The 25099-nt window shown below is 35.3% G+C and overlaps 1 protein-coding gene across 12 annotated transcripts in view; it reads left to right on the top strand.

Annotated features, from left to right (window-relative positions):
- PCDH7 (protocadherin 7) overlaps positions 1-25099 on the top strand; it is a 402244-nt gene that overhangs the window by 51384 nt on the left and 325761 nt on the right. For 7 of the 12 annotated variants that reach the window (XM_074322177.2, XM_074322169.2, XM_019733856.3 and 4 more), the window contains exon 2: positions 11946-12005. The exons of the other annotated variants lie outside the window; for them this stretch is intronic. In XM_074322177.2, coding sequence (XP_074178278.1) covers positions 11946-12005 — 60 coding nt within the window. The remainder of the gene's footprint in view (positions 1-11945; positions 12006-25099) is intronic. 12 annotated transcript variants of the gene reach the window in all.

The following is a 25099-nucleotide window of genomic DNA, read 5'->3' as shown; positions in this document are numbered from 1 at the left end:
TTTTCTATAACCAACTTGATAAATGTTTCAGTGATAAAACCAAACATATCTATATCTATATATTCTTAGATATCTATCTATCTATAGTCTTAGATATCTATCTATCTATCTATCTATCTATCTATATATATATATTCTTATGCTTGTTTTGTTAATCTTTCTCTCTGGATTGCCTTAGCAAATATATCACTTAAGAATGCGTGTAGTGGGATGGTAGAAGAGGGTAAAGGGGGTCAAATATATGGTGATGGAAGGAGAACTGACTCTGGGTGGTAAACACATAATGCAATATATAGATGATGTATTGTAGAAATGTACACTTGAAACCTATGTAGTTTTGTTAACCATTGTCACCCCAATAAATTTTAATTGAAAAAAAGAATGCATGTAGCTGCAAGTAATAAATTCACTATGATTAAATGAGGGGTTCATTTTTCCCTTATGACAAGATTTAAGAAATCATCAGTGAGCAAGTTTCACTGAGGAACCATGGTGCTGCTGTCCTTCTCTTGCACCATCCTTAGTTTGGGTTTTCCTTCTCATATCCCCAAGTTGGTGTCTGTCCTGCCACTCTGTCCTCGCTTCAGATGGGGAGAAGGAAGAGGTGCAAAAAGGAAAGGAAACACTTCCTTTGATACCATTTCCTCTCTATTCTGGGAAGGATTTCCTCTACAAGGACTTGTTTTCTATATCTTCCTGGCCAGAATTTTGTAACAAGGCTTCCCCTAGGAGAAAGCTAGATTTTTATTTTTAGACTTGATGGCATAGGAAGACAAGGGAATGAGAGAGCCAACCTACTCTTTGCTTTAGTGGGACTGGAAGTAGTAACTCAGGCATCGGTACCACATGTCTGTAAGTCCTTCCACATTGGTTTGCCTCACTTAGTCATATTCAGGATTTTATTTGTTCAAGAGAGTGCCTCCAATTTCTTTCAACTCTCTTAGTAAGGTTGCTTTCCAGATTTTTTTCTGATCTGTAGAGCCCCTCTCCTTGATTTCATTTGAATCCATATCTTCACACATACCCAGGAGGGTATGTACCTATATATTTCCAAGAAGATACCTAGGAACAATTTTTTGTTCTCTCTCGTTTCTTCTTTACATTTTATACATGAGACCAGAAAGGTTTGGAGAGGCAAAGTTACATAGCAAGTGAGTGAACCTCAAATATACTTCATGTCTCCTGACTCTCTGGCCAGGCTTTTTCTAAGCATTACTAAGTTATAAATCTTTGTGTTTCTTTATGTCAAAATTTAGGAGCAAAATAAAACCACTGATATATAAAATGTTTATTACAGAAAAACAAAACAAACCAAAAAAACCCTCCTGAAATCACCACTCTGTAATTTGAATTCTACAGGGAGGTAGAAATTAACTAGTAAAATAGGAGGCATTCTGTAGTCATTCAAATCAGCAGATGTTTATTGAGTGCCTGCTCCGTGCTAGGCACCATGGAGGCCAGGGATACTGCAGTGAACAAGAAAGAAGCAGCTTTTGCCCTCATTGGGGTTTGTGTACCAGATTATATTGATTGCATGCATTGATTTTCATACACGAATCCAATATTTATTAAGGGTTTAACTCTGTGTCATGGACTGTTCTAGGTATAGGATATACAGTGTGTGAGGAGAAAAGAAGATTCCTGCACTTACTGAGGAGTGAAGCCAAAATTATCCTGTTTTCTAGGATACATGAGCAAGAGCTCAAACACCATCCTTTCTCTACTGCTTATTAACTAACACAACGAAGGACACAGACACACACACACACACATATTAGTTGATAGTACTCCTTAATATGGGGGTTGGAATAAGTTCTGGCTTGTTTTACTTTCTGATACAAACCTTTTACGTGGGTGTGCAATTTAGTTGGATTTAAAAATGGATCTAAATTCAAGTGTACATTTATTGAACTGAATTCTAACAACTTGGACTCTCCTTTATTCCTTTGTTTTATTGAATTTAACTTAAATGAAATCTTTTTTATTTGTCTAAGTCTATTTCTGTCTAGTAAGGAAGTTGAAATTGATCATGCCTTGACTTTGTGGGCCATCAGAGAACCATGACATTCCAAGGTATTGATTTTGTGGTGTTAAAGGGTGACAGATCTAGTGTTAAAGTGCCGAGAGAGAATTGGGTTTCAGATTGTACACCATAAGCAGTCTTAACTTTTGCTGAGACATGACCAGCTTTTTAAAGTAGTAGAAGTCTTAGGTAATTTTTGCTGCATTGTAAGTCTTAGGTAATTTTCACTGTATTAACTTGGAAAGATTAAGCCAGAATTGTGTGATTATGCATACAAGAAAACAAGAAGTTACATATGTGATGAATATTAGGTTGATGCAAAAGTGATTGTGGTTCACAACATTAAAAATAATTTTAAAAACTGTGATTACTTTAACGCCAACCCACTACATATAACTACATATGAGTATCTATGCATACATATTAATATGTGCATATGTGTATATATATGGGTGGGCATATATATCTCTCTATATATATCTATATATCTATATCATCTATATCTATATCTATCTATATATGTGTGCATATGTATATATATGTGTATATATACACACACACACAATTTAGAGTATGTGTGTATATGTGTACCCAGAAAGTATACTCCTTGTTAAGACTATTGAGTAATATTTCAAGTCAATACGACTGAATCTTTTCAAAACATATTTCTTCTCACTTTTGAAAGTTGCTTGGTAAAAACTGAAGTGTTGTCTTTCACACCATTCTTGTAATCATTATTTTGCATTTTGTTTCTGTCGTGCTTTCACTTGGGCAGGTATTACAGAATATGAGTTATGATGCTCATAATTCAGAAAGGCCAGAGGTCTCCAAGGGTAATGCTTGGCAATTTTTTGTTACCCTCTGGGACTGTAGGATGTTGACAAGTACATTATAATAGCCGCTATACACATGAACTGAGGAAGAGTAACCATGATCATCTTTCAATGTCCTGTTTTCCTCTGGATTTGTTCTTTTTCCATTTAATGACCTTTATCAAAAGCATTGAAAATAATGTTTTGATTATATGATTATTGTGTGGAAAACTCCACTGAGCTATGTCCAAGTGTATCTTTGGAAACTAATCAGAGGTGCACCAGATTCATTGACTTAAACCAATCCATCATAGTCATCTTTTAATTTATTTCCACATGTTCTTCCAAGTTCCCATTCTTTAATAAGACTTTGACCTGCAAAGAAGAATAGAATGTATTTTATAATATATGTTTGTTCTGTTTTCTAAGAACATAAGTATTTTGCTTAAGCAGATTTGCTAGGAAGTGACAGCTTTGAAAAATTGGGCACAGGAGCCGCTGGAAGCATTTCAGTTCCAGGCAATCTCAATAGTGCAGAAGGGGAAAATGAAATATCACCATGTTTTAAAGATGACAGTTTTGTCAAAGATTCCCTTTCACTCTTTGGCTTAAAACAAATGGAGTAAATCGAGTATATGTGTTCAAAATATGCATGTGCACTCACTGAGGAAGCACTCCTTCCTAGGAGTGTTTTCAGAGACAACCAATGAGAAGATTATCTTTCAAAATGTATCTTAGGTTGGGAAGACTATCATTTCCTTGCCTTAATTATCAGTTTGGCACATTTTGAGGTCATGGGATTTCACAAGAATTAGTGGTTCCTTTAAGAAGAGAGGAAAACATACAGGTTTAACACCACCTGAGTATATCATTATGTACTCATATTGGATGTTCTTCAGAGATGTAATGATATAATTATTATTTTGGTGTGTGTGTGTGTGTGTGTGTGTGTGTGTGAGAGAGAGAGAGAGAGAGAGAGAGAGAGAGAGAGAGAGAGAGAGAGAGAGAGAGAGAGAGAGAGAGATTTAATAAACCTAAGATTAGATGCTAAACTTTTTATGGATAAACTAAAAACCCAATAATGTTCTTTACCTGAAAAATGTTGTTGAGTATATTTGAAAAGGTATAGCAAGTTTAACAAAAACTCCTTTTAAGAACAAGTTTATCACTAATTGGAGAGGGTGTGGAGTGTAAAGACTACAGGCACTGGGGTGAGACTTCCTGGGCTTAAAATTTCTAATGTTACCATTTTTTAAAACTGTGATTTGTAGCAAGTTAATTTTTCAGTTCCTGAGTCCCTTTGTTAAATGGGGTTAATGATAGTATCTACTTCCTACAAATCATGTAAATTAGCCTGAGGTCTCCTAAACACTCAATAGAATGCTAAGTGATTTTTAGTAGTTGAAAACTCTTAACATATTATGAGGTGAAGAATGGAAGTAGAAATTTTAAAAAGTAAAACAGAGGATGAAATAAAAGATCAAACATTTCAGGAAGTCTGTAATGCATAGTTTATGTTTCTTCAGGATAGTAGTAAATGAGTTGTGGTCACTTTTTCTTTTTTTAAACAAAAGGAACATTGCTGATTATCACTTGTCTTATACATATTCTGAAATTCAGTTTAGGAATTATACTGTAAGAAAATCACTGGTCATTTCTGGCTTTCAGGTTCCACAACATAATCAGTAACCTGATTTCATGATCCCAGGTTACTCCTGGCTTTTTTAATACTACGGTTAGATAGCAGTGTCTTGTACGTGATTGTACATTTTCATTATAATTTGTTCCAACTCACCTTTGGCAAGAGCGGTTATGTTAGTACTGTTACTTTCTGAAAAAACTTAAATTTAATATTCTACATTTATTAATTCTCTGTTCACTTCTGTGCTTAATTTGTTTCTGATCAAAAAGATATCTGGTAATATACTTTATCTGGATTAGCACCTAAATCTATCCCATGCATAAAATTGATTCATTGTGGTCTACATTTAAAAACATAACATGATCTATGTATATATTTTACTTCATTTTAGGGTCTATCAGCTTTTCATATTAATAGGATTTTCATGTTTATGTGTGGAAGGACTCTTTGTGTGATCTGGCCCTAAGCCATAATATTACCTATCCTCTTAATTCTTTGGAAACATTGACTTACTTTCATTGCATTAGTGCAGACTTAATATTATTTTATGTCCAAGGTGACAAAGGTCCCTTCAATTAGACACCTCAGTACATCTTTCCTTCCTGTAGTTTTCTAGTATCTTATACTAAGCATCATTAAAAAACGTTCTGCTTCCATTAACAAAAAGTAAGCAGAAGAACAAAAAGCTAATTATTTGCAGCACATAAAATCCTTATGATAATTTGGTAGACTTTAATTAAACTAATACATCACACTGCACTTATAAGACAAAGGAGCAAAAGAGAAGCAAATAATCTTTTTTTTCTCTGTTAAGCACACTATATTGCTTTTTGATTAAGCACCTTCAGACTTGTAACCTATTTTAAATTGTAAGATTTACAGTTCTTTTCTGCAGGGCATATTGAAAAAGTTCTACGTAATATTGATTGGAATCACGCCCCTCCCACAAAAAAATTGAAAAGCTATAAAAAAGCTTGGTTTAAAGTGATTTCTATTAATTTCTTATGATTTTACAAATAATTCTTCACAAAAATACAAAAATAATTTAAAAATTCTGCAAATTTAGTCCATGCAGAAGCATTTTTATTACAAAGAATCTTGTTTTGGAATTTAATATATTTGCTCTATTCTTTGCCATTGGTTCTTTTTGATGAGCCCACTGATATTATTAATACAAACTCCCCTATAAATTAAAAGGATGTCTGTGTAACTTGTATACCTTCCCTGCATTTCACAACTGGAGTGTCCTGGAATTAAAGATACCCTGTCCTTATTTAAGTAATCTCATTCCCAAATCTTCCATTTCTTTGAGATGTAGTTCCCATAATTTAAATGGAAATAAACCACTGAATTGGGTGTGAGGACATTGTTTTTAATCTTAGGTCGATAGTGTTATACTGAATATGTCTTGTCACCCCTCTGGACCTCAGTGTTACCACTGGTAAAATGAATAATTTGGTGAAGGATGATTCCAGGTGACTTCCTCATTCCTGCAATTATATTTCCACATGAGTTATTAATGTAATGCCTTTGTACTAAACTTCAATATTTTAATGAGCTCATATCAATCTTTAAGTCAGTGGCACTTAGTATTTACAATATCATTTATGAAAACATTTCTAGAAATTTTTAATGATCAGAATGCAGAGATTTTTGAAGCTGGTCAACCACAAATCATATTAAAAGATAATTGTATTTGACTTAGAAATTCATGCATTATTAACTGAGAGGCCACATAATCACTGTGCCAGTTCTTACACTTTTAATATATCTTTCATAAGCAGGAAACTGGTTGGTTGGATTTTGTAATTTTGTCTAATGTCACATTTACTTTTTCAAGACTCAGTTAATTCCTCGGACATTTATATAATTTCCTTGTTAGTGGATCAAATTCTTTGTGAGTTTATCCATCACCTGGAAACACTTTGACTGCTTTATACTTCCCTCTGTGGGTTTTAAGGCTCCCCAAGTAGTGCTCAATTTTTCAGGCACATGATTGCTATTTTAGTAGCATTTAAGAAGAGCTGAGTTTGTTGTTCACTTCATCTTCTCATTAACATCTAGGCCCTGGTTTCTCTCAGGAAGCTTATTGCTTCAGCACCTAAATACTAGACAGCACGGTTTTTTGTTTCCAAAGTTGGCCAATATTATGGTCTGTAAAGAATAATTATCATAGCTTAAGTTTACATCATTTTACATTTTTATTATGCGCTTTCAGAATAGAAATTCACGAATGCTCAACTTTGGCCAAATGTCATTGGACCTGTAGAGCTGGGATCCATGTTAACATTTTTGCTTGTATAGTGCATAGCAGTCTATTTGGATGGATCTGTATTCCTCCTTGATTTAGAGTGTTTCTTTAAAATATTTAGTTTAAAAGAAAAACAAAAAAAAAATAAAATTATGAATTAAGATATACAAAATTTCACATTCAAGAACAGGCTGTTCTAGATAGAGCAGGATTGCTCAAAGGGTTATTTACATTAGCTTTAAGAAATAAGTTGTTTTGCATAATCAGGCTTTTGACAGTTAACATAATTTGTGTATTTTAATTGAAGATGTTCAGGACAGATTTTTCTTTTTAATTATTACATTGCTTCCTTTTATATGTAGACTTGAGCTGAATAGACAATGTGGAGAAAAGAGCTCATGATGGAGTTGAGTGGAATTACAGAAATCTCTGGTTTAGGCAGGGAAATCACTCAGTGCCTCCTGACCTCACTTCACATCTTCTTCATAACTTTGCCTTTTCTGGAAATGCAGTTTTCCCTTATTTCCATAAATCTCAAGCTTACCCATCTTTTAAGGCTCATCTAAAGTTCAATTAGACAATGAGCCCTCCTCCTACTACCCTCACCACAGCCTCTTCTCACTCTTTGGAGCTCTCATAGTTTTCCCTATTGGCTGTTATCTTTTCCTCCCCAAGGTTAATAATCTGTTTGTATGTACATATGTGTATATCTCTTTAAGACATAGTAATTAAGTTTCCTCAGAACTAGGACTGTGCTTTATGTTGCTTTGTGTTTCCTCCCATGCCTCCTGCAAAGAGACTCACAGAATTGGACTCTACAACCTTTGGCATTCTTTCTAATTCTGAGTTCCCATGATCCTAACAGCCAATCAGTCAATAAATATTGATCGCTTGGCTGTGCAACCTTAGGCGTTCTTTTGGTAGGGCCCAAATCATTTATATTCTGAAGTCAGGGCAAAGTACCTATGATGAGGAATTGGTATGATATTATCTAACCCGTTTTCCTTCCATGGCCCGTTCAGTGGTTGACTCACAATCTAAAAGGCTTCTTTTCATAAGAGTGCAGTTCAAATAGTGGTAATGAATGGCTTCATGGCTTGTGTGTGTGTGCGCACATGCACTCTCACACATAAATGGGTATAGACTTCCCTTTCTTTGATTGGATAGAATTTGTCTTATTTGTTACTTTTTTTTTTTTTTTTTTTTTTGAAATTTAGACAACTTCCAGGTATGTTAAAGCTGCTTCCTATGTTTTCATTAACGTAATTATAGCTATAGATTCCTGGGTATGATAAACAATAGGCTTCTATAAATTCTTCTTAACACATTCATTTATAATGGTTTAGGAAACTTGCATAAGTTTGCTCATTATTCCTCAAACCATGGCAAAAATGGAGACATTTGCATTTATAACTCAGCTGATTTTTTTTCAAAGATTCAAAGTCAGATTTAAAAATAATTATGAGCAAACATAATATAGAGGAAAAATTTGGAGCCAACAGTCTTAGTTTGAAGCCCTGACTCTACCACTTTTCTGTGTGATTTTACGTAAGAAAATCAAGTTCTTCCAGCGTTGATAGGTGCCTCTGCCCCAGTTGAGCCCCTGTGTTATTCATTTATGCTCTAAAATATGAATATCAATTTCCTGTTCCTCGATTGTGGAAACTAACGTCAATTTGGTTTTCTGTGTCATGGAATAGATTCTGCTTTTTATTTGATGTCTTTTACTTTCCCCTAGATTTGAACGTCAGTCAAGGAAAACATAATGAATATTCATAGAATCTTTTACATATTGCCAATTATATGCAAACACATTCAACAGATACTTAATCTTAACCCATTACATAGGTGCATGGTTTAGTTTTGAAGCATGCCTAATAAAAATAAGTAGAAAAATAGACATATTTCTTTCAAAATATCTCGTATTTCCTTGTTTATGGTTCTGAAGTTTGTTCAGTATTATTAAGAACGTGTATATACCTATGTGTGAGTATGCAATATATTCTTGCACCTAAACCTGAATTCTGTTCCTGTTCTCTGCATAATTAGCTTTCTTTCTCCTACTGCTACTCACCAATTGTTGGCCAGGGAGGTCTGAAAAAAAACATAGCTTTTATAAATTAACATTTTACTTATACTTTTCATGAATTGAATTCCCAGCTTGTTCCAATCCCTTTGTTTAGGAAATGGAAACTGAGTGAGATATGTAGATGGCCTCCTAAAAAATGTTCCAGGAATTACTTGGTTCTCTCTCTCTCTCTTTCTCTCTCTCTCTCTCTCTCCCCCCCCCCCCCTTCTCTCTCTCTCTTACTTGTTGCCTGGGTGATAGAACAAATTGAGGAAAAGGTTGAAAGGAAAAGACAAAGGCTGTGTCTATACAACTTCAATTGAATTGGACCTGACTGAAAGATTAGTTTGGTCTGATTTAGTAGAGCCTATCTCCTCTGTGGCAGTGATCTGAAAATTGCTTCCAGGGCTATTTTAATTAGCTGATTCAAATCAAAACAAGCACATCCTGGTAACATCCATTTCTACCCTGACCCTCACTAACTATAGTTTTCAGAATGGTGATTCCTAAGTAGTTCTTTATGGACTCGAGGTACTTTTGTTTTTAAATATTAATCTTTAATGGTGAGGGAGGAATCCATTTTTCTTGGCTTTAATGACAGGTGAATACTAGTGCACAGATCCATTTATTCAGTGCATCAAAGCTTAAAACCGCAAAAACTTGAAACCTGCTTCTACATAGTTAATTTATGAAATCAGAGTTAGTTCTGTTCCTCAATAACAATTTAATAAGAGGATTTCATTATGCTACAGGGCAGTATGGTGACTTTATTACTTAAATGCATTCTATTTCTTGGGTATGCTTTTAATTTAAAAGTATGTCAGGTTTTGAAAATAGAAAATGAAACATTTTGACACATCCGATTTTCTATGTTTCTTAAAATTGTTTTACTTGTTTATTCATTTATTGAAACCCTTGCAGAAAATTTTACATAGTATTTTTCCTTTAAGGAAAGAAGAAAGTGATTATTGTATGGGAAGGATTAAAAAGAGAAGATTAGTGAAGTTTTAGATGGACGGACTAAATTTAAGAAACAATTAGAGAGAAAATATGCTAGCAAAATAAAGAGCATTTACAGCCATTCAAAAAAGGTCTATTCTGTAATCTGTTATATGACATAGGAAGTCAAAGACAAACACATGATTTCAAAAATTAAAATTAGATAAAAGTAATACTATGATTTGACAAGTAATGTGATTTCCTTAATTAGCTGTTCCCAAATGTGTTCATTCATTAAACCAATTTCATTGAGGGCTAGCTATGTGCCAACACTAAGTATGAACCAATAAACAGAGTGGACATGAAATTGCCCTCACAGAGGTAGCCTTGTATAGGATGTGAGAATTAAATGAATCACTTCACAAAAATAGTTAAACAGTTCATTAATGCTGTGGTGACATATCATAGATACCATGTTTCCCCGAAAATAAAACCTAGCCGGACAATCAGCTCTAATGCGTTTTTTGGAGCAAAAATTAATATAAGACCTGGTATAATATAATATAATATAATATAATATAATATAATATAATATAATTAATATAATATAATACTGGGTCTTATATTAATTTTTGTTCCAAAAGATGCCTTAGAGCCGATTGTCCGGCTAGGTCTTATTTTGGGGGAAACATGGGAGTAAGAGTACGCAACTGGAAGATCTAATGGAGTCTTGGCATGCATTATGGCGACATCGGAGTTGGTTTGGGAATAATAAACAGTATCTGAAACTTTCAAAAATGTAGTTTTCACTTGTGTAGAAGCAGTTTTGAAATGAAATGTGCAGTGACATAATTTGTGTAAAATAAGATAAACTACGGTCATCTTAAAATTACAATTTAAATCATGAAGATTCACTTACCATAGATGCCTTGGTTCGATGTATGCCACTTGTGTAATTGGCCAGAACATCCCAAGTTAGGTTAGGTTTTAGAACTGCTAGAGAACATATAAAAATTAATTGAAAAATTAAGACTGCTTAAATTTATACAGCTAGTATTGATAATCTGCGGTTACAGCAATTTTAAAATATTTTATGCTCTTCAGCATAAACAACTTTAAAATTAAAAATTACTTTTTTTATACACCGTTTACTTTCAAAAATGAATTGGTCAATTATTCAGTGAAAAATCATTTACTTCTTTTCTAACTGATTCTCATGTGCTGATGCATTGTTACATTGGAAATTAGGTGGAACATTTCTCTTTTCTGATTCTAATCATTAAAGATAAGTACTTTTGTTAGGGAATGGAAGCATTTTTTATTCTGTGGAAGTGATTTATTATCTTGTTGGCAATATTCAAACTTACTGAAGGTTTTACTTACATCAGTTGCACCATCAAACTGGAAAACAATACTCTGTACTTCCTGGCACTCATAGCAGAAATCAGCCTATTGGTTAGGCTCAAGAGAAGTACATGTTTAAAGTTATTTAAAAATGACATTAGCACCAAAAAACATTGTGAAAGAGTATTATCTTCACTTTAACTTGTGCAAGCTTGTTACAAAGTTGGAAAACATAGCCCTTTTATGGTCATGACTTTGAAGGGGAGAGTAATTTATACTTGACCAGAGATCAGCAGGCCATTTGTTGATAGCATGTAAATTGCTAAGATTTCTAGAAAGAGACCGGGAGCTATCTCATGATTGCATTTGGAGATTAGAGAGCTTCTTTGAAGGGAATGAACTTTCAGGTCAAGCTCACATCCCTGAGATCTTAAGAAATTTGTACATTGTAAAAGCCATGACAACAAAATTACCATTTCATTCTTATTTGTATTTGTAGTATGAACAAAAGCAACAACTCTCCTTCCCCGCAACCCCTCTCCGGGTGACATTTCACAGCCTCGAAAAGCTGGAAACCTGAACCAGAACTAATTAAATGTTTCTTTTACCATGCAAATATCTCTTGTCAGAGATAGCATCCCTGCGATTAGCCGACATTAATGATTTAGATGCCCTGGGGTTGTTAACTATAGGGAGAACTTTTAGGTCTCTATGATTTCTGCAGGAGGTTATGGCCATTGCAAATACATCTTTAAAGAAGGAAAGAATACTATCCACCAAGATGTGCATCCAAGCTTTGGAACTAGGCTAGCAAAACCCTACCCACATCCCTGTAAAGCAGACATATATTTTTGTATTTTTTATAGGTGGATACAGTGCAGACCACGAACCCCTCTGGCCACATTGAGGAATCGTGTAAAATGAATGTATGTGCTCGTAAGTGAAATAACATGTAATGTTCCAACTCAATGTGTTGGATCCTAATAGACTTGGATTTGTCTTCTGTAAAAAGAAATCGATTCCTAAGGGGCAGGACCACTAGCTGATTAAAATGAAGCTCTGATTTTGAAGAAAACAAACTTGCTTTACAACAAAAATCTCTGCAGAAAAGGAATCAAATTATACTTTGCAAACAACTGGGGGAAAAATCAAGTTTTCAATATGGAATAAAGGAGGGATGTGAGAGAGGTTTTGCAATCTTATCAATTACTGTGGAAAAGCAGAATCAGATATCACCATACTCAGGAGTATGAAAAGAAGAACAGGAAATCCTTTTTCTTCGGTTTGCACTTGAATGGACTCAAGCAAAGAGAGGAAAACATGTATCCCGTTACTGTTTATATTTAAGAGTGGAGGTTTAGTATAGATGTGATTTCATTTGCCTTGCTTGAATTAATTGGATTCATTATATAGTGATCACCTGAGCCTGTGCTAGATCAACAAAGAAAATTGAAATGTATACCTCTGGACCGAATTCCGAGAAAATTAGACTATTCGATGCTATAAAATAAGGCGCGGAGAAGAAATACTGCCAATCAGGGAAAGTGAGAAACTAGTGGACAATGAGAAAAAAATAATATGTAAGTTATTCTGATGCTTGTTGAAACATAATTTATCATGGTGTAAAGGCGGAAGATAGATTGCAATATGTTTTACACAATTTCCAATTGAATTTGGGGTAATCCCATAAGTGTTTGAGGAATGTATGGCCATTATATCAGTAGGAAACTGGACTTTAAATATGTGGTCTTATGCATTTATGCAGAAGAGGACTTTTTATTTTATTAAGGATGAATTGCATGCAGGAAGTACCTCTTTGCATTATAGTCATTTGCTCATTTGAAGATACTGTATCATTATAAAGTTTAATTTTTGTATGGGTTTGAATGTATGTGTATGCATTTGTGTGTGGGTATTTAAGTGGTAGGAGGTAAAATTTAATGATTGACATTTGCACTTTGGTTTGTTACCTAGAATATAAAGAGGTAAACTGTCTTAAAACCATTCATATGTGTTATGATCATTGTTAAAGATTACTATATACAAAGGAAGCAATTCCAAAATAGAATGACTACTGCAAAGGCTCTCCAATAAAATATAACATGTGTTGCATTTGAGCCATTTATATTAAGATGGTACCAATGTCTGAAAATAATGAGAGTATGATCCTGTGAAATCAATTTGAAGACAGTTGGGAAGTCCTATTATACTCCTTCAGGCTACTTCACTCAATTACAGGATGTGAATCATGGATGGAGCTTATAAAGTAGATTCAGGAAACACTTGTGTTCTAACTATACCTTTTTAATCTACCAATAAGTTACATAGTTGTGTGTGTGTGTGTGTGTGTGTGTGTGTGTGTGTGTGTTTTGTTTTGTTTTGTTTTTTTTACTTCAACCGAAATTATATAAATAATCATAAATTAACATAGATAAGAGTGAATATTTAAAACAGATCAACATATTTTTTTGTAGTCACCATGTGCCATAATGATTTTGAAACTATTGTTCTCTGGTATTTGTATTCATTTCTCTTTATCTTTCTGATTAACTTTATAGTTGAAATTTTTACCTCTTCTTTCTATGTGACAATCAATTGAAGTTGATCCACTATCTATTACAGGGATTTTTGTCTTTATGCTATTATGCTAAATTATAAACCTACAAACAGTATAATTCTATTGTATTGAATATTTTTCTGTGACAAAAATAATAAAAAAATTATAAAATGCCTAGATTTCATATTTTAATAGTCTCTGGAAACAACGGGACATAAAATATGTACATGTTGCTACTTTTTGTAATACATTTTCCACATCTATATAATTTGAGAGTGAAGAGCGCTTAGCCACTTAAAAGAAAAAGTCTGACAGATGAAGGAAAGCACCCTGAACTGAACCAAGAGTCTTGATGTTAAACTTTGCTCTTCCAATAAACAGCCAGACCCAACAGATAAAATGTTTGTGTTCTCAGATGCTCAGGTTTCTCATGCGTAAATGGTAGGTTTGGACTGCGGTATCGATTTTAAGATTATTTTAATTCTTCCAAGGATTTGATAACATTGAAATATTACAATGTGATACTTAATACTGATCATAGTGATAATCAATACTGATTATTATTAGTATTAAGAGAATCCCAGGCCCACCCGGTAGCTCAGGCAGTTGGAGCTTCGTGCTCCTAATGCCGAAGGCTGATGGTTTGATTCTCACATGGGCCAGTGCCAGATGGCTCTGTTGGTTGGAGCGCAGGTTCTCAACCACAAGGTTGCCAGTTTGACTCCTCAACTCCCGCAAGGGATGGTGGGCTGCGCCCCCTGCAACTAACAATGGCAAGTGGACCTGGAGCTGAACAGCGCCCTCCACAACTAAGATTGAAAGGACAACAACTTGACTTGGTAAAAGTCCTGGAACTATACACTGTTCCCCAACAAAGTCCTGTTCCCCTTTCCCAATAAAAATCTTAAAAAAAAAAAAAAAAGAAAAAAAGAAAAAAAAGAATCCCATGCTGTTTTCAATGTAAATTAACCCAAAGTCAATGCATGCCCTACGACCAAGAGAAAATAGGAATTTACAGTTATTACTATTCCATCCTTAGTCTGACTTAATGGAATATGTATTGAAGGATAAATAATCATGTTCTGGGATCAATAGGTCCCTCAAAGTTAATTGAGCGGAGGATCACCCAAGTACAAAAACACTCAATTTGTAACAGAGGAAACGTTTTTTGTTCTGCACGGGAGTTTAATGCATCACGGCAGAATATTAAAGTGCGGGAAACAGTTTTTCGTGCTCTTTATCCCCCAAGGATTGATCAGCACATCAAGGTCTCTGTGACTTCAAAGGCATTTCTGGATCAGCGGGTAGGGTTCAGAGAAGGAAACATTAACCCCTGATGTTTATTGCTGTGAGCGCTTTCATCTAATAGTAATTCTCTTCCTAGAAGAAGCAACAGGCAGAGGAGTCTTGCAACTGTTATAATTTCACAATTAATATTGAGTAGCAAAATGCCTCACACAGAAAAACAGTACTTTTATTTTAGTTTCCTGCTAGTACTCCAACTGAGAGAGGTCAGAGAAACAGTAAGAAGCAAAGTGAAAGCAAATATATTTTGTCAGTTTATGTTTTGTCATTGCGCATTCTGACTTGCAAAATAGTGTTACCTTCAATATCACAAAGGTGGCATGGGTAATCTTCAGGGATCCTTATTCAGAGAATTGGTCACACGAGACTTTTTTTCATTTAAGCAAACTTCTGACCATTTATGGAACTGATCTAGATCATAAATTTAATTTTGTCAATATATTCTTTATTTTTACAAGATTAGAAATTTAGATGGCAGAATTGCAGACTTCCACCTACTAAGCCTTTCCCATGCCCAACTATCTGTAAATAAAAATTCTGCCCTCACCTCTTACCTCCACCCATTTGGAAAAAAAACAAAAAAACAATGGAAGATTGCACTTGGCTCAAGTAAAATGGCTATACAGTAGCGCCCCATCTTCTTTGCAGAGGATACATTCCAAGATCACCAGTGGTGGATGCATGAGACCTTGCTTAGCACGAATCCTTATATATACTTTGTTTTTTCCTTACATTTCACAAACCAGTGGCAAAATTTAATTTATAAACTAGGCACTTAGCATAGTAAGAGCTTAACTGTGATAATAATAAAATACAGCAATTATAATAATACACTGTGATAAATAATAGAACAATTATAACAATACAGTCTAATAAAAGTTATGTGAATGTTTTCTCTCTCTCTCTCGTACTAAGAAGGCTACTAAGGGACTAACAAGAGGGTAGCATTTACAGTATGGATACTGGACAAAAGGATGATTTATGGCCAAAGAGGGACCGAGCAGGATAGTGCGAGATTTCATCACACTATGCAGAACGGCTTGCAATTTAAAACTTATGAATTGTTTATTTCTGGAATTTTCCATTTAATATTTTCAGACCACAGTTGACCACCGGTAACTGAAACCTTGGAAAACAGAACTGCGGATAAGGGGGCGATAACCATATAGATTAGTGGAGCAACTGTGAATGAGAATTACAAATTGAAAAGTTATGTTCAAAATCCAGTTATCATGGTAACTAGACTTTAAATATCCAATTATAATGTTTTACACCTGAAATATATATATATATATCATCATTTGTACCAATTTTACTACACATGCAAGAATCTATCATCAAATTGGATTTACATTGGTAAAAAATGTACTTAAAATAAAATAAAAAAATATATATATAATGAGGATTACAATACTTGCTTTTGGTTTTAGTTCTCCTCCTTCTCCTCTTCCTCCTCCTCTTCCTCCTCCTTCTCCTTCTTCTTCCTTCTCTTCTTCCTCCTCTTCTACATCTTCCTGCTCCTCCTACCCACCCCCTTCTTTCTCCTTCTTCTTGAATGCTATTATTCTACTTTTTGTTTTGGTAAATAGAAGATCAGATAACATTAATTACTCTAATATTTATATCGATCTTATAAGGCAGACACTATTATTGGCATGACACCCATTTTACAGATGTGGAAAATGAGGCACAGAGAGTTGTAATTTTGCAAAGCTACAGAACTAGCAGGAGGTAGAGCTGCGCTTTGAGTCCCCCCACTCTGGTTTGGGAGGCTGCACTCAACAGCTGGGCCATCTAGCTTGCATGCCAAACCCTATTACATATAGATGGGGGTGTAAGTTAGGTTCTGAAACTATTTGAGGGTGCAAAGATAAATGTTGTGGTTCCTTGGATCACACATCTTTTCACCTGAGTGAGGCAGATGCAGCATTCATGAACTAGACCTGAAAGGTATTCAGCAGTTCTTGTGCACAGAAGTGTTGGACTAAGATGGAATCTGATAGAAGGCCTCCTTTAAATACTATACACATGGAAGAAGGGAAATTCTTCTCTAACTTACTTTGCAGGCTCAAAATACATTGCTATACATAGGTACTATTTGTATCAATATATACATATGTATATATTGTATATATTGATACAAATAGTACATATATTTATTTATTTATTTAAATTAACCTCGCTGCTGGAATCTGGGTGGACTAAGGAAAATGGCAGCTGCATTCTTTGAACAGAGAGAGCTCACAATCTAATGGGAATTCCAGCCGTGCAGGCTAATTATTACAATTCTATGTGCTAAGTGACAGAATGTCACAGTGGTTAAGAGTACACTGTCTGGAATTCATACTGTTTGACGTACACTTACAAATTGAGTGACCTCCGGACAAGTTATATCTCTCTGCTTCCATTTCTTCATATGTAATATGAAGTGTATAGCAATATATACCTCATCAATTAGTCGTTATTATTGAATGAGGTTTACCCAGGTTGTGTGTGCATGGCACATAGCCAGAACTCAGTAAACCCTGGCAGTTACCCATTTTCTTATCGTTGCTTGTATAATTGACATGTGAATAGACTGTAGTGGTTGCTGACTGAGATGTTTACGGGCCAAAATAAACTCCACATCACTGTCAAAAAGTGAAATAAAAGGTATGTCAGAAGGGGGAATGCCAAGCCCTCCTATTCTCCATATCCTGTGATGTGACACTCAGCCAAATTGTACAGGTCCAGGGTCTCCAGAGAGATTCATCAGTTTCTGGTCTGCCACAGTCCAAATCTTGGAGCTCTGTAAGCTGTGATTTTTTTTTCAGGCACGGATAAGTCAAAGGAAACTGTGAAAGGTGAAATCAAATCTTTGTCACAGTTCAGTGATGAAAGTTCTTAAAAGGTCAAAGAACGAGTTTTGAAGATCACTTTATCCACAAGCATAAAGGAATGCAATCTTTCTCCAATTGTTAGTAGCTTAAAAATTGTGAGACAGGAATAACACATTGTCAGATTATCATAAAACTAAGGATAATGCTAATCATGATAATAATCCACAAATAGTAGTCATTCTTTGCAAATATTTAATAAGTGTCTATTGTATATGATGAGGTCTTTATTGTCAAACACCTTCATTAAGCAGAAAATGTGCTGCATTTACTAGATGATAATTTGAATGTATGAAATATAAACCATAAATACTTGCTGAATTGAACTGGATAATATTGAATATCTCCAAAGTTAGTGGCTTTCGTTTTAAACATAGCAATTGGTTAACTAAGCATATTGGAGAGAATAAAACAAATAAATAACCATTGAAATTGCTCAGTTTTTCCTATTGAAACTACTTTTTGGATGAAATTGAAAAATAATTGTGGTGTGGAAAATGTAGGCCTCAGAAATGGCTCTGTGTTCTTGGGAACACATAGCATTGCTTGTGAAAACATGAGAAAATTATATTGTAACTTCATATCACAGTTTAGCAACTTAGCATTTGAAACGAAACAAAGCCAACTACAGATTTTTATTAGGCCATAAAGTTTCAATAATTTTTTTACATTTTTTATGAAAGAGCTAGCTACTGTATATTTTTATGGATGTCAATACCACGTTAATAACTATCTTATGCTGCTTTTTTTGAATTTCTAATGAGGAGTTAAAATTAATGTGATTAAAAATGAATATCTTCCTAGTCTATATCTTTAGATGTTAGGGGAAAAAAAAGAACGTTTCCTATTTTAAGAGAGTGGAGTTCTGAGATCAGGTACAGCTCAGCCTGTTTTCTAATTGCTGCTGCCCAATTGTGTCAGTGAAAGTTCTGTCTCAGTAGCAGCTGAGGGGGACCTGGGTCTCTAGTCTTTCTTCTTCTCTCTGTGTCTAGCTGTTAAAAGCGGGTCAGCAAGGATTTTTTTTTTCCTACCCCCATGTGTCAGACTCATGAAAGAAGCCGACATTTGGTATACGCATTTTAGAAAGATCCGAAATTGCCTCCTCATAATACATTCCAAGTATTTTCTAACTTTCTGCTGCAATCCAAATCTGCTGGTTGACTTTTTAATACCCCTGCATATTTATTAAATAAAAATATATAGGGGCCGGCCCGGTGGCTCAGGTGGTTGGAGCTCCATGCTCCTAACTCAGAAGGCTGCTGGTTCAATTCCCACATGGGCCAGTGGTCTCTCAACCACAAGGTGGCTGGTTCAACTCCTCGAATCAGGAAAGGGATAGTGGGCAGCACCCCTTGCAACTAAGATTGAACACGGTACCTTGAGCTGAGCTACCAGATGGCTTAGTTGGTTGGATCGCGTCCTCTCAACCACAAGGTTGCTGGTTCGACTCCCACAAGGGATGGTGGGCTGTGCCCCTGCAACTAGCAACGGCAACTGGACCTGGAGCTGAATAGCACCCTCCACAACTAAGATTGAAAAGAACAACAACTTGACTTGGAAAAAAATTCCTGGAAGTACACATTGTTCCCCAATAAAGTCCTGTTCCCCTTCCCCAATAAAATCTTAAAATATATATATATTTAAACCAAAATTGAAACTTGATTGTTATAGTCATTTAATTGAAAAAAAATTGTATGAAGAAAGACTGCTGATATTAAGGAAACAATTTATCTTATGAACCATTTTAATAAAAATCCTTTGATAAGTCATCACATAATGCCTCTCTATTTAGGCATTGGAAAATTTTGTGAAAATGCTTATGAGGATGACTTCCAGTTCTAATTTAAGGGAGATTGCAGTCAAATAAATACTAAGAATTCCATAAATAAGGGACTTTTTTTTATCTTTCAATAACCCATGTTTAATACTTGGAAGAAATACAATGCATATTTTGCCTCAGGGCCCCTCAGTCATTGTGTGCTCTTGTCATCTGAGGTTAACATTTGGATAAAAGCATGATTAGAGGATTCTAAATTAGTGGTTACCAAGCTGAAATGACACAAAAGTTAACACAAAGTAACACAGCAATCTATTTCATGCAATCTATTTTACACCAGTTAACAACAGTTTAATTAATAAATGATGTTTCATATTATGACCTAAGCCATTGTACTGCCAATGGGTCTAATGGAGACAGTGAAAATAAATAAATAAAAGCTTCAGAATTGTTGATGGTTATGTCACATGCCACCAGAGTTACAAAGAACTCTTCATTTTAAAATAAGATAATGTATATATGCTTTTTTTAAAAAAAATCTAGATTTTTTTTTAAAACGCATTTTTATGGTGTGAAATACTTCCACAAATTAAAAGCATATCAAATAATTATATGTGAAATAGTGTTAAATGAAGTACATTTTAAATTCCAAGTGACCACAAATAAACGCCTGAGAGATTCATTAGATAAAACAGAAGTACCTCTCACGATATTGAGAGGAAACATGAAAGATATGTATTAGGGTGATCATATTTTTGAATATATAATGCGAGTCATAGGATTTTATTAAGGGCCATTGAAATTACGTACAAAGGACTGCATTTTTGGAAAGCCACAATGGAACTCTGCTTTTGGAGAGGCCTGACGAAAAAAATATGCATCTTAGAAATAATTTATCAAGTACATGGCATGAAAGGACTCTCTCATCCTTCCTTCCCTCTCTAGTGAGAACATACTCAGATTGTGTGTGTTTGTCTTTATTATATGAAATGGAAGTTTCTGCTGAGTCAAAGTGAGTCATTCACCAGCCAATTGGCTCTGCCTTTTCACAACAGCATAAAGGAATGGCCACAGTAGTTATGAATAGCGGGCCGTAAAACACAGCAAACCTTCTGGAGGTGTTTTTCTCTTCATTTCACACAGCTGACAATTCAGAACATGCAAAGAAATAAAATATTTTAAGGATCTGACTAATATCCCTAGATTTTGTCAAGCTTTCTTTTCCATTCACTGAAATCTGTTGGCTTCCTATTTCATGGCTATGTAATTAGGCTCTCTGTTTCCTTTGGGTTTGCATACTACAGTAGGTCCAGAGGGCTCTTTTCCCTTTCAAAAATTGCTCTGTAGCCTCTTTTGGCTGTTAATGTATGGATGCCATTTGGAGCATAACTGGGTATTATATTGCTCATAGATATTTTATTGTACACACAACTGAGTATTTATGGAAATCTAAAGTCACTGTTAAGCAAAATCTTACAAAGAGAAAACTTTTATTTATTTTTTTCCCCTTGACTCTAGCACATCTATTCAAATTGCTACCGTTTCATTTAGTAGAAATTTTTGGCAAATGGAATCGAAAGTATATAAAAATTATGGATTTTTAATTGATAGTATGTAATCAATTGGAAGTTCTATTTTTTAAAATGAGGACAAATTGGAATTTGTGTAAAAAAATAATTCAATAAATGTTTCTATTAAGACAAACACCAGGATGTGTAATATCTAAGCTTGGTGGTATGAGTATTATGTCTTCTTTTTAGTTTGGTGTTATATGTTCAGACAATTTAGTTTTTTGTCTGATAGTTCCCTGATAATGATCTGAACTGAGAGTGACCTTGCAGTTTGTTTACTAAATATTTGAATTACTGTATTTTGTCCTCTCTTGGATTTCCTATGAAAATGTATGATTTAAAAGTATATATGATTCATAAATTTAAAGGTACAGTGTTCAGAGCACCATTTAAGGACTAGTCTTTGAAACTTTGGGCAAGTCGCTACCTCTTCATATATTAGAATGAAAATAATAACAGTCTCATGCCATGATTAGTAAATGTGGATGAATTAATATGTTATATAAGTTATATGTCATGTAATAAGTTAGTATATACCACTTGTAGCAATATTATACCTGATATAATGTGAGCAAGTATAAATAACAGCCATTGTTAAAAAAAAAAAAAGGCTCAGAAATGTGACACAGGTCACCTAGCTATTCACTAGTTGAGCTAAGATTCCAGAAGCCGTCTGAATGCAAAAAAGAATGGTGCCTTGCATGTAGTAGGTGACTGTAATGTTTATCCAGAATTAAAATCAGAAAAATATGTTTTCCAAAGGTCATGAGTTAGGTTGGAATGAAACTGCAGGTGTGTCTGATATTAAACTCTGATTTCCTTAAACCTTTACAGGCTTCTAAACTTGATTTTAGAACTATTTATTGGTATAGACTTAATAACCTTTATGCATAAGCTTTCTGTTTATCATGTCTTTGAAGAGGTATTCTGGGAATCATTTAGAAAATACAGATGTGCTTATAAAACATGGTAGTATTTATAAATGAAAATATAATAAAAAATGATGAATTATCAATGCATACTTTGAGCTGTTTCCCTGAGTCTCTTTGAATTTAGAAACTAGTCATTAACACAAACACCAAGAAATATGTAGGAGGTTTCTTGTTTTATTTTCTAGTAGACTTCAGCTGGGTTATTAGGTAAGCCTATATTCCCACCTCCACTTTCTTTCTTTTTTTCTGAATATTTGTAATAATATTAATGGTGTCAGCCTGTCATGTCTGTCACATTTTATTATTAATATTTATTTAGCCTGAAAGAAGTCCCTCTAACATTCCTTGTAATACTGGTGGTAAAGAACTCCTTTAGTTTTTTCTTGCCCTGGAAGCCCTCTATCTGCCCTTCGATTCTAAATTATAGCTATGTTGGGTAGACTAATTTTGGTTGTAGGTCCTTGCTTTTCATCACTTTGAATATTTGCTGCCAATCCCTTCTGTCCTGCAAAGTTTCTGTTCAGAAATCAGCTGACAGTCTTATGGGAGCTCCCTTATAGGTAACTAACTCCTCTTTTCTTGCCACTTTTAAGATTTTCTCTGTGTCTTTAACCTCTGGCATTTAAATATGATATTGCCTTGATGTGGGCTTCTTTGGGTTGATCGTGTTCATCTTTGGGACTCTCTGCACTTCTTGGACTTCTATAATTATTTCCTTTGACATGTTAGGGGAGTTTTCCATGATTATTTCTTCAAATACGTTTTCCATTCCTTACTCTCTTTTCTCCTTCTGATACCCTATTGTGCTGGGAGTCATGCGGGGTCTCTGGTACTGCTCCCCACATAAGAACACAGGATATGGTGAGGCCAAAAAGGAACACCAACGGAGCCGTAGGTAGGGGAGCCATACCACTATACTTTCGCTGGTGGCTGGGTTGGAGACACAGGAAGCAGGAGCCACAGAATCTGCAATCCACACTCCGCCACACTCTGCCGCTTGCTAGCTCAACTACCATCTTCTTGCTAGCCCCCATTTTCTGCTAGCATAGCCACGGCAGTTATATTAGTGCCCATTGGCTCACTGGTTACACCTGACGGCCAACTAGCCACAGCTGTTGGCCATCCAATCACAGTTGATGGCCGTTTACTACCTGAGCCAGCACCTTTCCACGTGAGGCCGAGAGCCTGGAAACTGTACTCCTGGCTCTGTCCCCATATACCCCTATGATGTGAATATCGGTATGTTTGATATTATCCCAGAGGCCCCTCAAACTCTCCTCATTCTTTTTCCTTTCTACTGTTCTGACTGGGTGTTTTCTGCTACCTTATCTTCTAAGTCACTGATTCAATCCTTTGCTTCATCTAATTTGTTGATTCCCTCTAATGTATTCTTCATTTCAGTTATTATATTCTTTATTTCTGACTGGTTACTTTTTATGCTTTATCTCTTCCTTTTTATGTTTTCTATCTCTTTGTTTAAATTATCCCTGAGATCGTTGAGCATCCTTATAGCCACTGTTTTGAACTCTGCATCTGGTAGATTGCTTGTCTCCATTTTGTTTAGTTCTTTTTCTGGAGCTTTTTTTTGTTCCTTTGAGAGACTTTAGGAAAGTCTGCAGCTTGAACCAAAGCAGGATATTTATACGGAAAAGCCACTGAAATTGGGTTGGCTGTTCCCAAAAGTTGAATGGAGCGTGCTCTCGGAATCACTACGGTGGGGCAGATGAAAGGTGATAGCTCGTTTGATGGAGACTCAAGGAAGCTGGCTGTGTCTGCACGTCATGACAGGGAGGGCTCAACAAAGAAACAGTGGTTTCCACCAGTTCCTTCGTCTGGGAGAAAGTGGCCCCTTCAGCCCTCACCCTGAAGCTAAACAATTCATTATTTCCCTGTTGTTCCTGGTGCCTTTTGAGCTGCTGCCACAGCGCTGGAGGTCAGAGTGAGTGAATCTGTCTGTGAGTACAAGAAAGTCTGTGCATGTGGGCTCTTTAAAAGGAGCACCTGGTATTCCAGCCACCCTCCATTTCACTAAGTCACAATCTCTGCTGGTGTTCACAGCCAGAAGTTATGGGGACTTCTCTCCCTGGTACTGAAACCCCTCTGCTGGAGAGGGGCTGGGACCCCTCACTTCTGGGGGGGGGGGACCTCTACAGTCGAGATATCCCTCCTGATTTCTAATGGTCACATCACACATGGGTTTGGGAACAGCCCATTCTGTGTCTCTGCCTCTCCTACCAGTCTCTTCTATATGTTGATAGTGTAGGGTTTTTGTTCAGCTAGCTAGACTTCCGGTGATTCTCAATGATGGTTGTTCTGTGGTTTAGTTGTAATTTTGATGTGGTCCTGAGAGGAGGTGAGCACAGCATTTACCTCTGCCATCTTGACAGGATATCTGTGAGAAGCACCTTTAACACAATGACATTCTCTTTTTGGCTATTGCTGCATAATTTGTGTTGTCATTCAGTTTTGTTTAACTGTAAGATTTGGGAATGTTGTATTTCAATTATCTTTAAATATTTTGTAGATTTTATTTTTTTCTATTACTTTGTTTTAAGGATATACTACAATTGGATCTTGACTTTGACTTCTTTTCATGTAGGTGGTTGTAAGGCCAACCATTGTCCTCCCATAGTCACCATTGCTAATTGTTTAGTTGAATTTGAAATTGATATGCCATAATGACTTATTCCACTTACTCTGCCATCTAGCAATATTGGATCATAAAAATGTGTTTTTTTGTTTTGTGTGTTTTTTTAATCTTTTTCTCCATGTACTGCTGGTGACTGATCAAAACTATGAAATAAAATAGATCATGGTTAGGCATGGAGACCATAGTTGAACTTCTATTAAAGTTTGTACACAGAGTATATATAGTTAATTCAGATATTACATTGAAGGCTAAAGTATTCCATACATTGCTGCCCAAAAGTCTTGCCAGGACAGAACAGCTTGCTTCTTCTTAGGTCATCTAGTGCCTGTTAATTCCAAATAAATTTCAAATT

The sequence above is a fragment of the Rhinolophus sinicus genome, chromosome 1, assembly GCF_057876585.1.
Source record: "Rhinolophus sinicus isolate RSI-liver-muscle chromosome 1, RSI-T2T, whole genome shotgun sequence".
In the NCBI taxonomy this organism is placed as follows: domain Eukaryota; kingdom Metazoa; phylum Chordata; class Mammalia; order Chiroptera; family Rhinolophidae; genus Rhinolophus; species Rhinolophus sinicus.
The sequence above is the reverse complement of the archived record's forward strand: the minus strand, read 5'-3'. Positions and strand labels throughout refer to the sequence as shown.